Source organism: Aethalodelphis obliquidens, unplaced genomic scaffold (genome assembly GCF_003676395.1).
Source record: "Aethalodelphis obliquidens isolate GAN/ISIS:26980383/991018 unplaced genomic scaffold, ASM367639v1 scaffold2, whole genome shotgun sequence".
Lineage (NCBI taxonomy): Eukaryota > Metazoa > Chordata > Mammalia > Artiodactyla > Delphinidae > Aethalodelphis > Aethalodelphis obliquidens.
In genome coordinates, this window is record NW_020837946.1 from 66,553,134 (window position 1) to 66,569,429 (window position 16,296).

Consider the following 16,296-nt stretch of genomic DNA (forward strand, 5'->3'; position numbering starts at 1 on the left):
TTTGATGAATTCTTTTCTAAAGAAGAATCCTTTCTTCAAGGATTTGAAAATATCTAGTTGATTTTGAGATCTATTTTAAGGTTTAAAACACTGTATCTGTATATTATACTTTTATTATAAAATAGTACTTTTGGATAATGCCATCCTGGTATGACTGATTACTTGTTTTTAAAAAATAAATTTATGTATTTATTTATTTTTGGCTGCGTTGGGTCTTCATTGCTGTGCGCGGACCTTCTCTAGCTGCAGCGAGCAGGGGCTACTCTTTGTTGCGGTGCATATGCTTCTCATTGCGGTGGCTTCTCTTGTTGCAGAGCACTGGCTTTGGGCACACGGGCTTCAGTAGTTGTGGTACGAGGGCTCAGTAGTTGTGGCTTGCAGGCTCTAGAGCACAGGCTCAGTAGTTGTGGCTCATGGGCTGGCATGTGGGATCTTCCCGGACCAGGGAGCGTACCTGTGTCCCCTGCATTGGCAGGCGGATTCAATTCTTTTTTTGCGTTACGCGGGCCTCTCACCTTTGTGGTCTCTCCCATTGCGGAGCACAGGCTCTGGACGCGCAGGCTCAGCGGCCATAGCTCACGGGCCCAGCCGCTCCGCGGCATGTGGGATCATCCCAGACTGGGCCACGAACCCATGTCGCCTGCATCGGCAGGCGGACTCTCAACCACTGCGCCACCAGGGAAGCCCAGTAGGCGGATTCTTAACCACTGCTCCACCAGGGGAGTCCCATGACTGATTACTTTTATAAAAGAAATTTGAAAGACATTCCAATCCATTTTTTACTCTGTTTTATCATTTTTACAATGATTCTAATATTATTATTATTAATTACAATAACCTTAATCTAATGTTAAAATAACTGAAAAGAATGTTATATTCCACAAGTAATTTAAAAATAGTCCCTGGTATTAAGATACATTAATGTTCTGTGTTCTTTACTGAAATGTGGAGACTCAAGCACTACTCTTCCACTAATTTCTGTGGCCGCAAGGTAATCCTACAATAAACTTGAGCTGCATTTTTTCATCTTTAAAACAAGAATAATTATGCCTTCTCTTTGCCTTATAAGCATGTTGCAAGAATTAATTATATCTTTAAAATATATAGAGCTCTTTACCACCTTATAAATAAGTATAACAAATATCAAATGTATTATTATTATAATATTAGCATGAGATTTTCTTTCTTTATGGCTTGCTAAAAGGTACCATGTGTTGTAGTGTGCATTCTTAATAAAATCTTTTGTAGAATTTTAGGACCTGTTATTTTTATTATTTTTTTAAGTATAGTTGCTGTACAATATTATGTGATTACAGGTGTACAATATAGTGATTCACAATTTTTAAAGATTATACTCCATTTAGAGTTATTATAAAATACTGGCTATATTCCCCATGTTCTACAATATATTCTTGTAGCTTATTTTATACATAATAGTTTTTACCTCTTACTCCCCTACTCCTATATTGCCCCTGCCCCTCCCCCTCTCCCCACCAGTAACCACTAGTTTGTTCTCTATAAAATCTTTTATTTTTTTACCATGTTTTCTTATTTCATATTTCTAAGGAATACTTTTATTTAAAAGAATTATAATTTGGAGTTAGCTACAACTACTACTCTTGCTAAATAACACAGCTCTCAAAAACAAAGATTCTTACATTTGGAGGGTATCTAAAACATTGGTCCAACTTCCCACTCAGGGCAGGTATCATCTCTATAACATGCCTGATAAATTGACTTCTAACCCCAATTTGACCTTTTCCCAGGAACCACTTCACAGAGCCATGCATTACATTTAAAAATTTTGGAAAAAAAAAATTGGAAGTAAATATGCAATGGGGATCAACAAAGCCAAAAGTTGATTATTTTAGAAGTCTTATAAAACTGACATACCTCTGTCAAGATTAAGAAGAATAAAAGAGGGAAGACAAATAAACACATCTGGAATGAAAAAAATGCAACTTAACTAGTTTTTTTCAAGACTAAACAAATAGGATATTATCAATTTTATGTTGATAATTTTGAAAACTTATGTAAGATGATTAGAGATCTATATGAAAAGGATAAATTTACTCAATGAGAAATGGAGAAGCCTAAGTAAGAACTTTGGGGCACATGCCCTCACTACATAAGGCAACTCAAGAGCCCTGCCTCAGTTTCCAGGAAGCCCCCATGCGACACTCCTGTCTACCTCTCTGTAGCTGAGGCTGGTTAATATACAGCATGTCAGTGCTATTTAAGTCTTGGATTTGTTATAAATTACCCGCAAAAATGAATAAAGGTAGCTTGTGATGATAAAAATATATTATAAAATAAGGGATAACAATCTAAAACATCAAGTTTAGATCAGACTAAGATCTATAAGAGCTATAAGATACTAAATTATTCTAATTCTTAGTTTTTCATAACTTTCATGACACTTAAAAATTACTTTAATCATTGACTAGACAAATTCAGAAAGCATGCTTAGAGGAATAAGTGGTATTCAGTTCTGGTTAACAGTGAGGACCAGTTGAGCTACTCTTGTCTTAGGGAAAATTAAAAAAAAGAAACTCTGATTTTTAAATGTGAGCACTTTTCAAATTCTAAGAGAATAAAGCAATTTAGAACTTGATAGAGTCAATAGATTAGAAGGTTTCCATTTTAAATGATTCGATTGTTTTCAGTTTCCTATAAAATTATGGTTATGACATAAGGTTATTTTGCTTTTCTAAAACATTCTACTATAGAACTTAATCCTTTGTAAGAGTTTTCTGTAAACCCCTTAATTGTTCAGATTCTAATCCTTCATTAGTGTATAGTTAACTGTATACCCTTTGAAAAGAATTATAGAATTCCCTGGTGGTCCAGTGGTTAGGACTCCACTGCACGGGGCACAGGTTTAATCCCTGGTCAGGGAACTAAGATCCTGAATGCTGTGTGGCATGGCCAAAAGAAAAGAAAAAAAAGAAAAGAATTATGACACTTCTGTGGGTACGGTTGCTGGATAAAACACAGGATACCCAGTTAAATTGGAATTTCAAATGGACAACAAATAATTATTTAGTATAATTAAATATTGCATAGGACATACTTATGCCAAAAATTATCTATTGTTTATCTGAAATTCAAATTTAACTGGGCATCCTGCAAAATCTGACAGCCCTATTTATGTCTCAGTTTTCTAATAAATGTAATGGGTGGCTTGAGTGGACAATCTCTAAAGTCTTTCTCAGATTTAACATTGTATGATCCCTATCTATTACAGTTAGACTTTTAAAAAATATTTATTCATAATTCAAACCTTGTAACATAGAATATCATACTAATTTATCACCATCTTACTGATGGACACGCTAAAAATTACAAAATTATTTTCTAAATTTTTCTTCAGATATGGGATTATGAACTCCCACTAATAAAACTATGATAATTATAAAATTACTAGCTTCACTGCATTGACTTGACTTTAAAGTTTAAATGGAAGGATTGTATTCCAAAACTACCATTACCATGTTCTACCAACTTGTAAATTCCTTAACCTCCTCTAACGTTAGGGGGAAAAAAAAAAAAAAGGTGAGATATTTCAGAAAGAATTGGAAGGAAGCTCTTAGGTGTTGAAATAGTAGTGTTAGCAATAGCTCATCTTGTTCTATGCATTAACAGATTGCAAAATTTATAACATGCGTAAGAATCATGCCCAGAGCTATTGAGGCAACACTTAATTTAAATCAAAATATATATAGAGAAAAGTAGCCTTACATTTGCCAGATGTAAAACTATGTTTTAGTAATATTCCAAAGAAAAGGCCACTGATTATAATAAATAGTTCCTATGTATCAGAGAATTAAGATGTTAAAAATGATTTGTCCATTAGCATCCTCAGAAAGAATATCTTAACCCACTTTTACGTTTTTTCATTCCAAAAATAACTCTTTTTATACTTAGAACATTCCTAGATCTCTGTATGAGAATATTTGTTCCTTTCTGACCAAAGTCATCCACTTTATTTATTACAACAAAAAATTGTAAAGATCTAGAAAATATATATTATTATCCCTGTAAATATGTCATCATATAAAAACATACCAAATAAGAAAATCACTTTATTCAAGTAGTCTTATCTTCTACCTACTTGTCTTGTGATGTCTGATAATACTATAAGCCCAGGAGAAAATTTTTTATTTCAGTCAACAGTGATTTGCAAAGCTCCTTCTAGTACCTTTTTAAATTGCAGACTTAGAGTAGTACGGCTAGAGCTGCTTCTGCGTGCCCTCTATATGCTAGACATTCTGCTAAGTCTGTTAATGAAATAGGTATTTTTTCCATTTACTAAATAAGCTTAAAAAAAAGACTCAAAGTTGACACACTCACATACATACAGTTTATAACTCCATCCTTTTCTGCTTTCGTATCATCTTTCCACTTCTATTTCAGTCACCAGGGTGAAATAGCTAAAATAGCCAATAATTAATGTTCAAAGAAATTTAAAAAAACATACCTGATATGTGTGATAATCTCTATACACGAGATGGACTTTGGTAGTGAGTGTTTTCTATCATAATATCAGTATCCTAAATATACATTTTGTGATTTATTTTCCTTGTCTGGCTGCCTTTCATGTTCCCAGATAGATTTTTTTTTCTTGTAAGTGGAGGAAAATACATAGTATAATTAATTTAGCTGAAAATCTTTCACAGGATGGCTTTTGATAAGAACACGGAGGGATCTATTTCAACTTACTCCCGTTTTGTACAGTTTTCAGAGTGTCTTGAGTGGTTCTGTGATCCGACAGGAGAACATGGATTATTAATAACTAGATTTTATAGCAACTTTGTTCTTTGTTTGGTCAAGCGTAGCTCACTCCAGAATGCATCTGAATTTCTGATCATCCTTGAATTTTTGTGTTTTGGTCCCAGACCTTCATGTTCCTTGGATGAAACTGGAAACATCCACAATCTCAAAGTCTCCCCAGACTAAAATGGGTCCTTTGGGACAAGGCAGGTTTAGGTAGCCAGTACCTTCAAAGCTGACCTAGAGTTCAGAGATGGGAAAAGATGTTCAACATGTTGTTTACATAATAACATTAATTTGCTGTGGTATAACATTTTTTTTTAAGTGCTATCCTTGCAGCAAGGTAGCTGTAGTGTCACTAAAAAATTTAAAAATAGAAACCAGAAGAAGTAATTTTTGATCCTAGTTTTGCTACTTCACTAGTATTGCAGCTTCGGGCAAGTCACTTGCTTCAGTTCTCAGAACTGTAAAGTAGGGATAGGACTGACTCTGCAAGCTCCTGAAAGGCTCAAGGTAGAGTCAGTAAAGGAAAGCGTTTTTCAGGTGTTACAATGCGAAGTCTTGTTATTAATCATCCACATATAAAAATTCAATAGTTTTTGACACAGTGAGCTTGATTACTCAGCATAAAGACAAAAAGAGCTCAAAGACCATGGAATATTTATAGACTCGTTATAGTGATAAGGAAATTGAAGATGCCCTAGTTGAGTCACGTGATCAAGATCATCAAAAGCACAAAAAGCCAGAACTCTCAGCTTGGAGCAGGAAGAATTCTGCTTCATAAACGGAGCCTTAACCAAGACACAGGTGGCTCCCATTTGTAACATTCTTAAGAAAAGGATCTCCATTACCCTCCCTGGACACTGATTTTATCTGCACTGGTGTTTTTTTCTTTACCAGGAACAGTAACTCTCCTCATGTCACCCAGATACTAAGTAGCCAAGCCAGGGATGTGAACTCAAATCTGCCTGGCTCCAGAGGCTGAGCTCTTAACCACTGTGGTACTTAGTTAATCACACACATGCTCAGCCTCCCAAGAGAAAAGGCAGGCGAGGGGGTGGCAAGCCTTGCCAGAAGGAAATGTGCTGAGACTTGTTAGATTTTATGCCTGGAAAGCCAGAGTCAGTGGCTGCCTGGCTCAAAATTGTACATTTTGATACATGGAAACTGACAAGCAATTAAGAGTTTACCAAGCTCAAGACTTATAAAAGGAGAGCCGTAGTTCCCAGTTACAGTTATAATTTAATAGACAATATTAAAATGCTAAACACCAAGAGTTTGTTAATTGTATTATGTCAAATAGATACATATTTGAATTGATTTTTCCTCCTTAGCCCTTTTTTTAAAGAGAGGAAATATCCATTATTTGAATGGTGTTTAAATTTTAAATCACAAGGGTATTTTTAACGGCACTGATACTTTAATGACATAAAAGGGCTTATCCTCTTCCAATGAGTAAGAAATTTACTGCCAACCAGTAACAGATTACATAATCTAGTAATAGAAATTCACTTTGACAAAAGGACATCTTAAAGAGGGAAGGAGGGCTTCCCTGGTGGCGCAGTGGTTGAGAGCCCGCCTGCCGATGCAGGGGACACGGGTTCGTGCCCCGGTCTGGGAAGATCCCACATGCCGCGGAGTGGCTGGGCCCGTGAGCCATGGCCGCTTAGCCTGCACGTCCGGAGCCTGTGCTCTGCAACGGGAGAGGCCACAACAATGAGAGGCCCGCGTACCGCAAAAAAAAAAAAAAAAAGAGGGAAGGAGAAAGTGGGTTTTAGACAACTTGGTGCTGACATATCTGAATCTGCAGCTTAGAACTTGGATGGGCACTGAAAACTTGGCCCTCCTGCATGCCCATTGTACTAAATATTTTACACATCTGCATGCCTGTGCATGTTTCTCCAGGCCTTACCTTTATCCTGGAAAGTATGCATGTTAATAAGAGAGTCTTTGCCTAGAAATGTATATGATGATATAGAAATATAGTGCCATTTATAAGAGACATAGCATATTAAACTCAGGCATTTCTTCTTTTGATAAGTAGGACTGAAAATACATTTAACTTTATCCTTTGGGAGAGAAGTAGAGACTCCTACAGGTTATTGACCAGTTTCCTTTAACCTTCATTTGGTTGAGTGCCACAAAAATATTACAGATGATCCCAGTGGTCTGTGAGCCCCTCCAGGGCAGAGGCAATATCTTTGCCATCTTTTGTTTCCCTAGCACAATGCTTCGTATTGCAGACATTCAATAAATATTCCCTTTATTGAAATAAAATTTAATTCATAAATATATAATCTACTTGAAAAGTCTGTTATGAAAAAAAGTTCAATGATTGTCCAAGTTTCAAAGTATAAAATCTGATGAGTTTAAAGCTCATTGAAATTGACCAGAAAGCACTATTTGTGTACTTTTAATCTCTAGAATGTTTGATTATAAAAATAAAAGGTATAACTTGATAATACAATTATAAATCCAAACATAGAGCCATGAAAAGTGTAATTTATATTTTTACTTTATAGACAGTAGTGATTTTGAAACTAACTCCATCAGGTTACCTTGTGGAAAATAAGTCTTCTCTCCCTACTAGAACAAACTCAACTTTTATCTGTTCTGTTTACAATGGTCTACTGGTCCCTCTGAATTGAAAAATCTTTCTGCGACTTGAGGTCCCACTCACCTCTTACAAGTACCCTAGGAGTGGAGTCCTTAAGGATTCCCTTACTCCGTAATTCATTCCACATATATATGCGGAGAGCTTCCTGTATTCTGCGCTGTCCTTGCAGGACACAAAGGATAAAATGTGGCCCCTTAAGCACTCCAACTCTTTGCTTGTGTAAATGAGTAACTGAAACAAAGTGTCATGGGGCCTGGTCCCACCTGGCAGAATCTAAAGGGGGCTAAGAAAGGGAAGGGCTAATTCTCCATGTGCAGTCCAGAAAGTCTTCCAGAGGATATAACACTTAAGCACATGAATTAAAAATGATTTGATGGAGTGGGCAAGGGAGATTTCCGAATAGAGAGAAATTGAGCAGCATCTTGGAAACTTGGACAATTTTGCAATAGGTCATCACAAGGAGAGGGAAGGACGGATGTCGGGGGGGGGGGATAGTTTTCCACTATCACGTACAAAGATTTATAGCAACTTTGATTACATTAACTTTGCTAATGAACTATGTAACCAGCAGACTACAGGGGGGATAGTTTAGTGTCTTCCGTATGAGAACATCAAGCCTAGCCTATTAGGGATTCTGAAAGTTGTCAAATATAATTATATCTAAGGTAGGCTAAGTAATGCTGGACAACAAATCACTGCAATATTTTAGAAGCTTACCCCAACACAAGTTTATTTCTTGCTTTATGCAGATTCTGTTGTAGGTTCTGGGCTCTCCAGGACAGCTGTGCTCAGGATTGTACAGCATGCCAGGATCCTTCAGTCCTGTGCCACCTCCATCTTAATATAAACTTCCATGATTGCAGCAGCAAGGGAAGAGAGCATAGAAAATCCAGCACTGGCCCTTAAGTGATTCTACCAGGAAATGAAACATTTCATGTCTGCTCACATTTACTTACTAAAGCAAATTTACATCATGATACCTAATTTCAGTGGGGTGGAGAGTATAATCCTCCCCTACATCTAAAACCAGAAAGAGGACAGAAAAAAATGGGTAAACACTCCAAAAGCCTTCAGCAGTTATGAAATGTTATGCTAGGGTTTTATGGTCAGATTAGACTAATGGAGTTAATAAAATTACTAGCATGCCATAAATTAAGGCTGAAACTAAAGTTTAATCTTCATCTGGTGATTGAAAGCTACAGACTTTAAGTAGTTTCACTATTACTCAATGTTTACATTATTGTCTGTGTGAGCAACTGTAAAAGCTAGTCATTCAGAGGCATAACTGATTCATGAAATTGTTTAAACTGTGTTTAGACTAAAATCCAGATGGATTTAAATGAACTGATTTGATTAATATTAAGTAAAATATTAAAAAGCAACTTTTTCATATATGGTTCTGATATTGTAATCCAAATAAGCTACTTGTTTTTTCTTTTCATATGTAGAGATACACTGAAAGGCATATATTATGCACAGGAAGGAATAAATACTGATGTCTGTCCATAAGAGACAAACGGCATATTACTAAGTATTTAGTATGTTACTTCGTTTCAGCAATCTTTTTGGTTGTTACAATGGATATATACCTTAAAGAGCATTTAGTCAAGCATTGGTCCTAAGTAACAATTTAATTTTTACCACCTACCAAATATTATTCTATCAACTGGTTGAAGGGGCTAACACAGATGTGTTACATGATGCTAATACCACAGTAGAGCCTCTTTTAGGACGCTCTTTCACTTAACCTCTCTACTACAGTTTATTGAAATATTTTAATTTTTAAACCGTAAAGTTAATTTCTTAATTAATTTCACGTTATTTTTTCTGAACGCAAGCTTTTAGACCCGTCAAAAATGGCTTGCACCTTACAACAATTGGCACGTATAATAACATAAAGGTATGCAAATATACCTGTTTGTCAGGTGTAAAGAATCACGTAAAGAGCATGCACGTGGGAACTAAAATGTATAAACAAGTACACGGTTGTCTAAGGGATTCCTTTCTTCCCGTAAAACTTTCAAGAGGTGTATAAAACCTATCATTCGATTCCTAGTTTACAGATTGTCATCAGACATAATATTGTCCGGTCACAGCTGTTACAGGCTTAAAACAAAGAAAGAAAGAAAGACATATACGTCTGAAGACAGGGCAACCTTAAACCTGCCACCAATTAGAAAGATCACAGTGTCACAGGTGTGCTTTTAGCAGAATAGCAACCTTAGAGGTCAGGTTGGGGGAGGGGAAGCACCCTGGACGGGGAAAGTCAGACTGCAGGGAGGGCAAGCTGCAGGCCCTGTTCCGCCAGTTTCTCCCGGCACTTCCGCGGAGCCCGGGTCCTCCTCTCCGCTCCTCGCAGGGCAGGTACCCTCCCTTCCTCCCCACCTGTACGGCTGGGGAGCGCCGGGCTTCCCGAAGCGACGCCCTAGCGGTGGGAATGGGAACACGCTGCGCGGGAGCCTCCTTTCCGTTCGGCTTCCCCAGCTAGACCCCAAAGCCCCGAAGCCCCGGGGGAAGGAAATTACCACTCGCCCACCCCCGCCCCGTTTCTCTCTCCGGCTCGCTGCCTGTCTCGCTCCGATGCCGCCGAGCCCCGTCGCCACTTCTGGGTGGAGGTCCGGCGGAGACAGCTGCGAGCTCCCGGGCTCCGGGGAGGGAAATGGGGCAGGGTGAGTCAGCCAGCCCGGGGAGAGGCTCCATCGCGCCCGGCACCCGCCCGCGGGGTAGGGTAGGCGCTGGGCTGAGCTCGCGGAGAGGCTGCCGCTTTCCCCTTCCTCTCAGTCCCGGCTTGAGAGCCGAATGCGAGCGCGCGGGCCGGGGGAGGGAAGAGTGGGAGAGGAAGCCGCGGGAGAGAACAGGCAGCCACTGTTTCCTTTTGAAAAGAAAGTAGGAGCCCTGGGTGGGAAAAGAGAAAGGAGCCCTCCCAACTTTTCTTTGCGAAAAGTTTTCCCAGGGCGTTTTGTTTGAGAAGCTCGGGATCGCGCTGCCGCCTTGGCGGCTGTGCCTGTGCGCCTCGCCCCTCGCCCCGCTCCTCCTCCTTCCAGCCTGGGTAGCTCCGCTCCCTCCCCAAGAGGCGCCAAATGGCTACCCAGTAACCCCACGGGGCGGGGGCTGCAGCGCCGCCTCCAGCCGCCGCGGCTGCCGGCAGCCGGTAGACCCTCCGGCGGCGCTGCCCGCGGGCTGGGAGCCGGGCCCGCAGGTGGAAGCGCACCCGGGAGGCGGGCGGGTTGGTCCAGGGCTAGGGGCGGCTCGGGCGGGCTCTTGACGCGCGGCCAGCCCCGTTCAGGCCTCGGGAAAGCGTGCGTCCCGCCCTGACCCGCCGGCCTCTCCCACTCCAGCAGTGACGCGCCGCCTAGGAGCCGGAGCCCGCGCAGCGCCCCGCAGGGCGATGGACGGCCGAGCCCAGCGCGCGCAGGACGTCCCGGCGGCGCTCCCGCCAGCGACCCCCGCAGGGTAAGCCTCGAGCGCCACTCCACCGACGCTCACTGGGGAGGGCGAGGGCGAGGGCAGCCGGGCCTCCACCCGGTCACCTGGCTGGCAGGTCGCCACCCCGCCGGCGGCCAGATTCACCCTCTGCAGAACACGCGGACGACGAGGCTGCTTCCTCCCGGCCTCCTAGGAGGCCGCCCGGGATGGGGGCTCGGGTAGTTTTTGATTGCTTTCCTACCGGGGCTGCTCTGAGTTGCTCAAGGGCAGCTGAATGCCAGGAATTGGGTAAGGAGTCCGGGAGCAAAAATGGTAACAAAGGGCCCCTTGTTGGGGCTCTGGGCGAGCGGCGGGACGATACCTGTTAGTGAGCTCCTGGGAAGGGGAAAACAGTTTTCTTGGCCGGTGGATGAGGCCCAGCAGGTGGAGTGTCAAGGTGAATGTAAGGAAGGGGCTTTCTGCGAGAGGGTGGAGGGCGACAGGAACGTGTGCCAGCTGTCAGCCCGCATGACAGTTCCGGGACACGGCCGGGTGCGCGCCTCTGATTGTCTGTGGCCAATTGCTAGTGCCAAAGCCTAGTGCAGGGTCAGACCGCCAACACACGATTACTTTCTTCGTATCCTCACATGTTTCGGTGAGATTGGAGTGGAAGGGGCTGTCACATGGTGAGTTAATATTAAATGGAGCACGTCTTCCTGCCAGATATGCTAATAATCACCTTGCTAAGCGTTTGGGTAAATAGTAATGAGAACAGGTAGTTCTGCAAGAGATGGGAAGAACCTGAAAATAACCTTCGTCTTGGTAAACAGTGAAGGCTTAACATGGGCGCTAGTTGAGCTCCTGAAGTGGGAAAACCCTTTGGTGAAGTGTAACTTTTTCCTACAAGTGTTCCCCCAACTCAGTTTCTTTTCTGATAGTTAATCCAAGCACAGAAATGCACTCAAGAGAATATGAACATTTCAGAAAAGAAACGTTAAGGAAAAACCGACTTTGTAGCTAATGAATGAGATTTGTACAGTCTTCCTGATTTGAGAGTAGAGAAGTCATTTTTCCCTGGAACATGACACACGTTTCCTTAGAAGCAAGTCACAGCATGTTTATTCATCAGAGACCATGCGAACATTGGCAGATGTCTAGAGGAAACATGGAAAAGTCTCAAAGCAACATGACTAATATAAAAGATATTTAGTATAATGCTTACGTAGAGGAAACACGTAGTGTATGAATTAATTCTTTCATTTTGTTCCAGTTAGTTATCTTCTCCCCTCTGCAAATAGCCATATTTCTGTTGACTTCCGTTTCTATTCTTTCCCCAGTTTTTTCATTACTTAGATATTATCATATATTCTTTCATATATTATCACATTAGGATGTATGAGGAAAGAAATACATTGGCAGGAAGATATTAATTATAAAAGCATGGACCTCTAAATGGAGCTGCAGGAATACTGAAATGTACTCAGGTACCCCCAAATAAGATAGTATTAGACTGGTGGATTTAAAAATGGATTAGATTAGGTACTATTTGAAAAGAAAAGAAAAAGAACCCAGCATATGCACATACACAAAATACACGAATACACTTGAGTGTTTAGAAATCATATAATACTTGTGAGTAAAATAGGTGAGAACAGATGGCTCTGACATGAAGGAAACGGAAAGAGCTTTCTAGTGATAAGCACAACTATAGTAAGACGCTTTGGATTTTACTTTTGAGGATTTAAAGGTTAAACCGAAATTCTTTGCTTCAAAAGAATGTACAAAACTGCTTTATCTAATTTCTCAAATATGAGGAAAATACTTTTTAGAAATTTGCTCTTCCCTCTCCAAATTTAAGGAGAGACGTGGAAAAATGCTTCAACATCTTATCTGAAATAACCCCCCCGTATCATTTTACTTTGCATTATTCAGAGACGTTAACAATATCTGAAAGGTATAAACATAAAAAATTACTTCTCTACTTTGTCTTCTTTCACTTGTCTGTCTTGTCCCTTTGGCATATCCCAAGTGCCTATTATATTTGTTGAATATTCATTATTCAACATTACTGTTGTTCTTTTTCTCAAAACCCCAGAACATTAAAAAGGTTTTAATTGTGGGAAACAAGAATTATCCTAGATATAAGGTTTTGGGAGGTGGCAGGGAGCAGTCCCAATCAATATGTTATAATAAAATGTTAGGTTTGGAAAGTAAATTCTTTACTATAAAACTAATTAAATCATGACTCATTAATAGCCTATGAGGCCTACTTTAGACCTTATCCTTGGATATTACTGCGCTAAAGAACCCGTCTGTATGTAATTTTCCAAGTTTTACATCCTTGTAACATGTCATTTTAAAGAAATTTAGTGCAACTCCTTATTTTACAAATGAGAATCTGAAGCACAGACACAGTGATTTTTACAGAAGGCCCAGAGCAAATTAGTGGCAAAACCTGAAGGAAAACCCAGGATGTTAGTTGCCGAGTTCATTGCACTAATTGCTTTTAATCTTTTCCAGACCACAATATGAATTTCAGCTGAGTACATTATCTTTAGAACTACTAGTGCTGGTGTTTTTACTTGCCAAAACACACGCACACATATATTTTTTTAATGGTAGAATTTTTTTTTTTTTGGCCGCGTTGGGTCTTCGTTGCTTCGCGCAGGCTTTCTCTAGTTGCGGCGAAATGGGGCTCCTATTCATTGAGGTGCACGGGCTTCTCATTGCGGTGGCTTCTCGTTGCAGAGCATGGGATCTAGGGCGTGCGGGCTTCAGTAGTTGTGGCACATGGGCTTAGTTGCTCCGGGGCATGTGGGGTCTTCCCGACCAGGGATCAAACGTGTCCCCTGCATTGGCAGGTGGATTCTTAACCACTGAGCCATCAGGGAAGTCCCGAGATGTATATTTTTAACTCTTTGAAATTTAAATGTCAAAAGTGTAGTTGACCTTGCTTTGAGGCACCTTAGTGTTTTGATTCTGAAACAAATTATCAGGCATGGTTCAGGTATAAAAGCCTATTTCTTTATAATTTTGCAGAATTGTAATTATGGAGTTAATTGAAGGCATAGTAAAAATTAAGAAATGATTTAGCAGCTGCTTTCTTAAGCTTTTATTTGGATACATTATTGGTTCTAAAGTTGTACTGATTGTATAAACTGAGTTCTTGTTAGCTAACATTTACTGGCTACTTAGAAGTTGAATGCCTTAGCTGAGGTTTTAACATAATCACCTGAGTATCTTTTAAAACAAATACCCATGCTCTCACACTCCTACGTATTCTAGTTTTAATTGGCCTGGTAGGGGACAAGGGCATGGAGAATTTTAAAATGCTGCTAGGTGATTCTCATATGCAGCCAGATCTGAGAACCATTGATTAAGTCGGTATCACCAGCTGAGAAGGAGATGAAGCCATAAATGGAATGGAGGCTGCTATTTAACATTTTTAGGAAACTCAAGACTAACTTTCAGCTTTATTTTGCCTTTTGAAAGATTCCATTTAGGTGCTCTATGGTACTGTTTAAAAAAAATTTTTTTTTTTTTTACTCCTTTTTGAGGAAGTATGTTAACTCCATTTTATGATTTTGGAACTGAGGCTCAGAGAGCTTAATTAACACACTCAAGGCCATACAACACTAAGGGATGCAAGAATAATAGAAACAAGGTCTGATACCCAAACCTGTGCTCTTCATCACTAGGCCTGTTACCCAGGATGTTTGCTACCATGGATTATACTGAATGGATTATTTAAAGAGGCTTTATAGATGCATTGTCTTGATTCTTCTTAAAATTATATTTATAGTGTATTAAAAAAAACTCCTACAAAATCAAATGCATATAAAAAAACCCCAATGCCTAGCATTTAAAAGGAACTTAATTATTTCTTTAAAGTCATAATTAACATTTTCATGTGTTTAGGTTGATTTAATTTAACATAGTAAACTGACAGCCATTTTGTCAGATGACATTATGACATAGCTGTACTTATTTTTGCTCTTAGGCAGCTATTAAATTTATTATAGCTTAATTTCAAAAGTAGGATTTTTGACCAAATAAGAAAAATGAAATTGTTTATTAAGACAGTGCTAGATATTCTGTTCAAAGTCTAATGTCCTTTGAATGTGTTAGAGGATAATTTAATAACATTATCACCTAACCTTATTATTGAAGTGCCAATTGTATTTATATAATAATACATGCCAAGCTTTATGTTACTGAGACAACTGCTCTTATGTAATTAATTAGTCAAAACTTGTGAGCCCTTATTTTATATAAAACACGTTTTTCTAGGCACTGGGAGATTGCCTAGAAATTCTGATCTTAAGAGCTTTATTTTAAAAAACTATCTGTAACTATGCAGGAAGAAAAAGGAGGGAAGGTGCTGTTAGTGTAGAAGTGGTACTTTGGTATTAACTTTAAAAGCATATTATGGATATGCTTAGGACTTAAAATGCAGTATCCTAGCTCATTGGTCAGCAAACTTAGGCTGAGCAAACTATGTCCAGAAGGTTGAAATGGACCCTCTACCTGTTTGTCTTTTATTCTTTTCTCCAATTTTTTAAATTTTGGTATAATTTACATAAAATTTAACATGCTAACCATTTTTAAGTGTATAGTTCAGTGGTATTAAGTACATTAACATTGTTGTGCAACTGTCATCACCATCCGTCTCCAGAACTCTTTTCATCTTGTGTAACTGAAACTCTGTACTCATTGAACACTAACTCCCCATTCTCCTTTCCCTCCAGCCCCTGGCATCCACTGTTCTACTTTTGATCTGTATGATTTTTGACCACTCTGGTTACCTCATATAAGTGGAATCAAACAGTGTTTGTCTTTTTGTGACTGGATTATTTCATTTATTATAATATCCACAAAGTTCATCCATGTTGTATCATATATCAGAATTTACTTCCTCTTTGAGGCTGAGTAGCAGTCCACATTTTGCTTATCCATTTATCTGTTAATGGACACAGGTTGCTTCCTGTATTTTAGCTGTTGTGAATAATGCTGCTAGGAACATGGGTGTTCACATATCTCTTTGGGACCCTGCTTTCAATTCTTTTGAAGTAGAATTGCTGGATCATATGGTCATCCTATTTTTAATTTTTTTGAGGACTGCCATACTGTTTTCCATAGCAGCTGTACCATTTTACATTCCCCAAAACAGTGCACAAGGCTTCTGGTTTCTCCACATCTGTGCCAACACTTGTTATTTTATTTTTTTTGACCGCAGCCATCCTAATATGTGTGAGGTGGTATCTCATTGTAGTTTTGATTTGCATTTCCCTAATGATTAGTGATGTTGAGCATCAGATCATGTGCTTATTGGCCATTTATATATCTTCTTTTGAGAAATGTCCATTCAAGTCCTTTCCCTATGTTTCAATTGGGTTTGCTTTTTTTGGTTGTTGAGTTTTAGGAATTTTCTTCATATTCTGGATATTAACCCCTTATCCTCTACCTGTCTTTGTAAAGGGTTTTATTGGCACACAGCCATA

At 39.5% G+C, this 16,296-nt stretch overlaps 1 protein-coding gene and 1 long non-coding RNA gene across 13 annotated transcripts in view; one reads left to right on the plus strand and one right to left on the minus strand.

Moving 5' to 3' along the window:
* Nucleotides 1–4,631: 4,631 nt before the first annotated feature.
* Nucleotides 4,632–9,800, minus strand: LOC113632448 (uncharacterized). The gene is made up of 2 exons (XR_003437821.1): nt 8,108–9,800; nt 4,632–5,013 (listed from the first exon to the last, which is right to left on the minus strand). It is a non-coding gene; the product is annotated as an uncharacterized LOC113632448 (long non-coding RNA).
* A 123-nt stretch (nt 9,801–9,923) lies between these two features.
* COBLL1 (cordon-bleu WH2 repeat protein like 1) overlaps nt 9,924–16,296 on the plus strand; it is a 160,507-nt gene continuing 154,134 nt past the window's right edge. For 11 of the 12 annotated variants that reach the window (XM_027129482.1, XM_027129488.1, XM_027129534.1 and 8 more), the window contains exons 1-2: nt 9,924–10,059; nt 10,729–10,843. In XM_027129482.1, the coding sequence (XP_026985283.1) occupies nt 10,050–10,059; nt 10,729–10,843 (125 nt within the window). In that variant the 5' untranslated portion in view covers nt 9,924–10,049. Of the gene's footprint in view, nt 10,060–10,728; nt 10,844–11,006; nt 11,105–16,296 lie in introns of those variants that run through there. The other variant, XM_027129525.1, reaches the window with a different exon arrangement.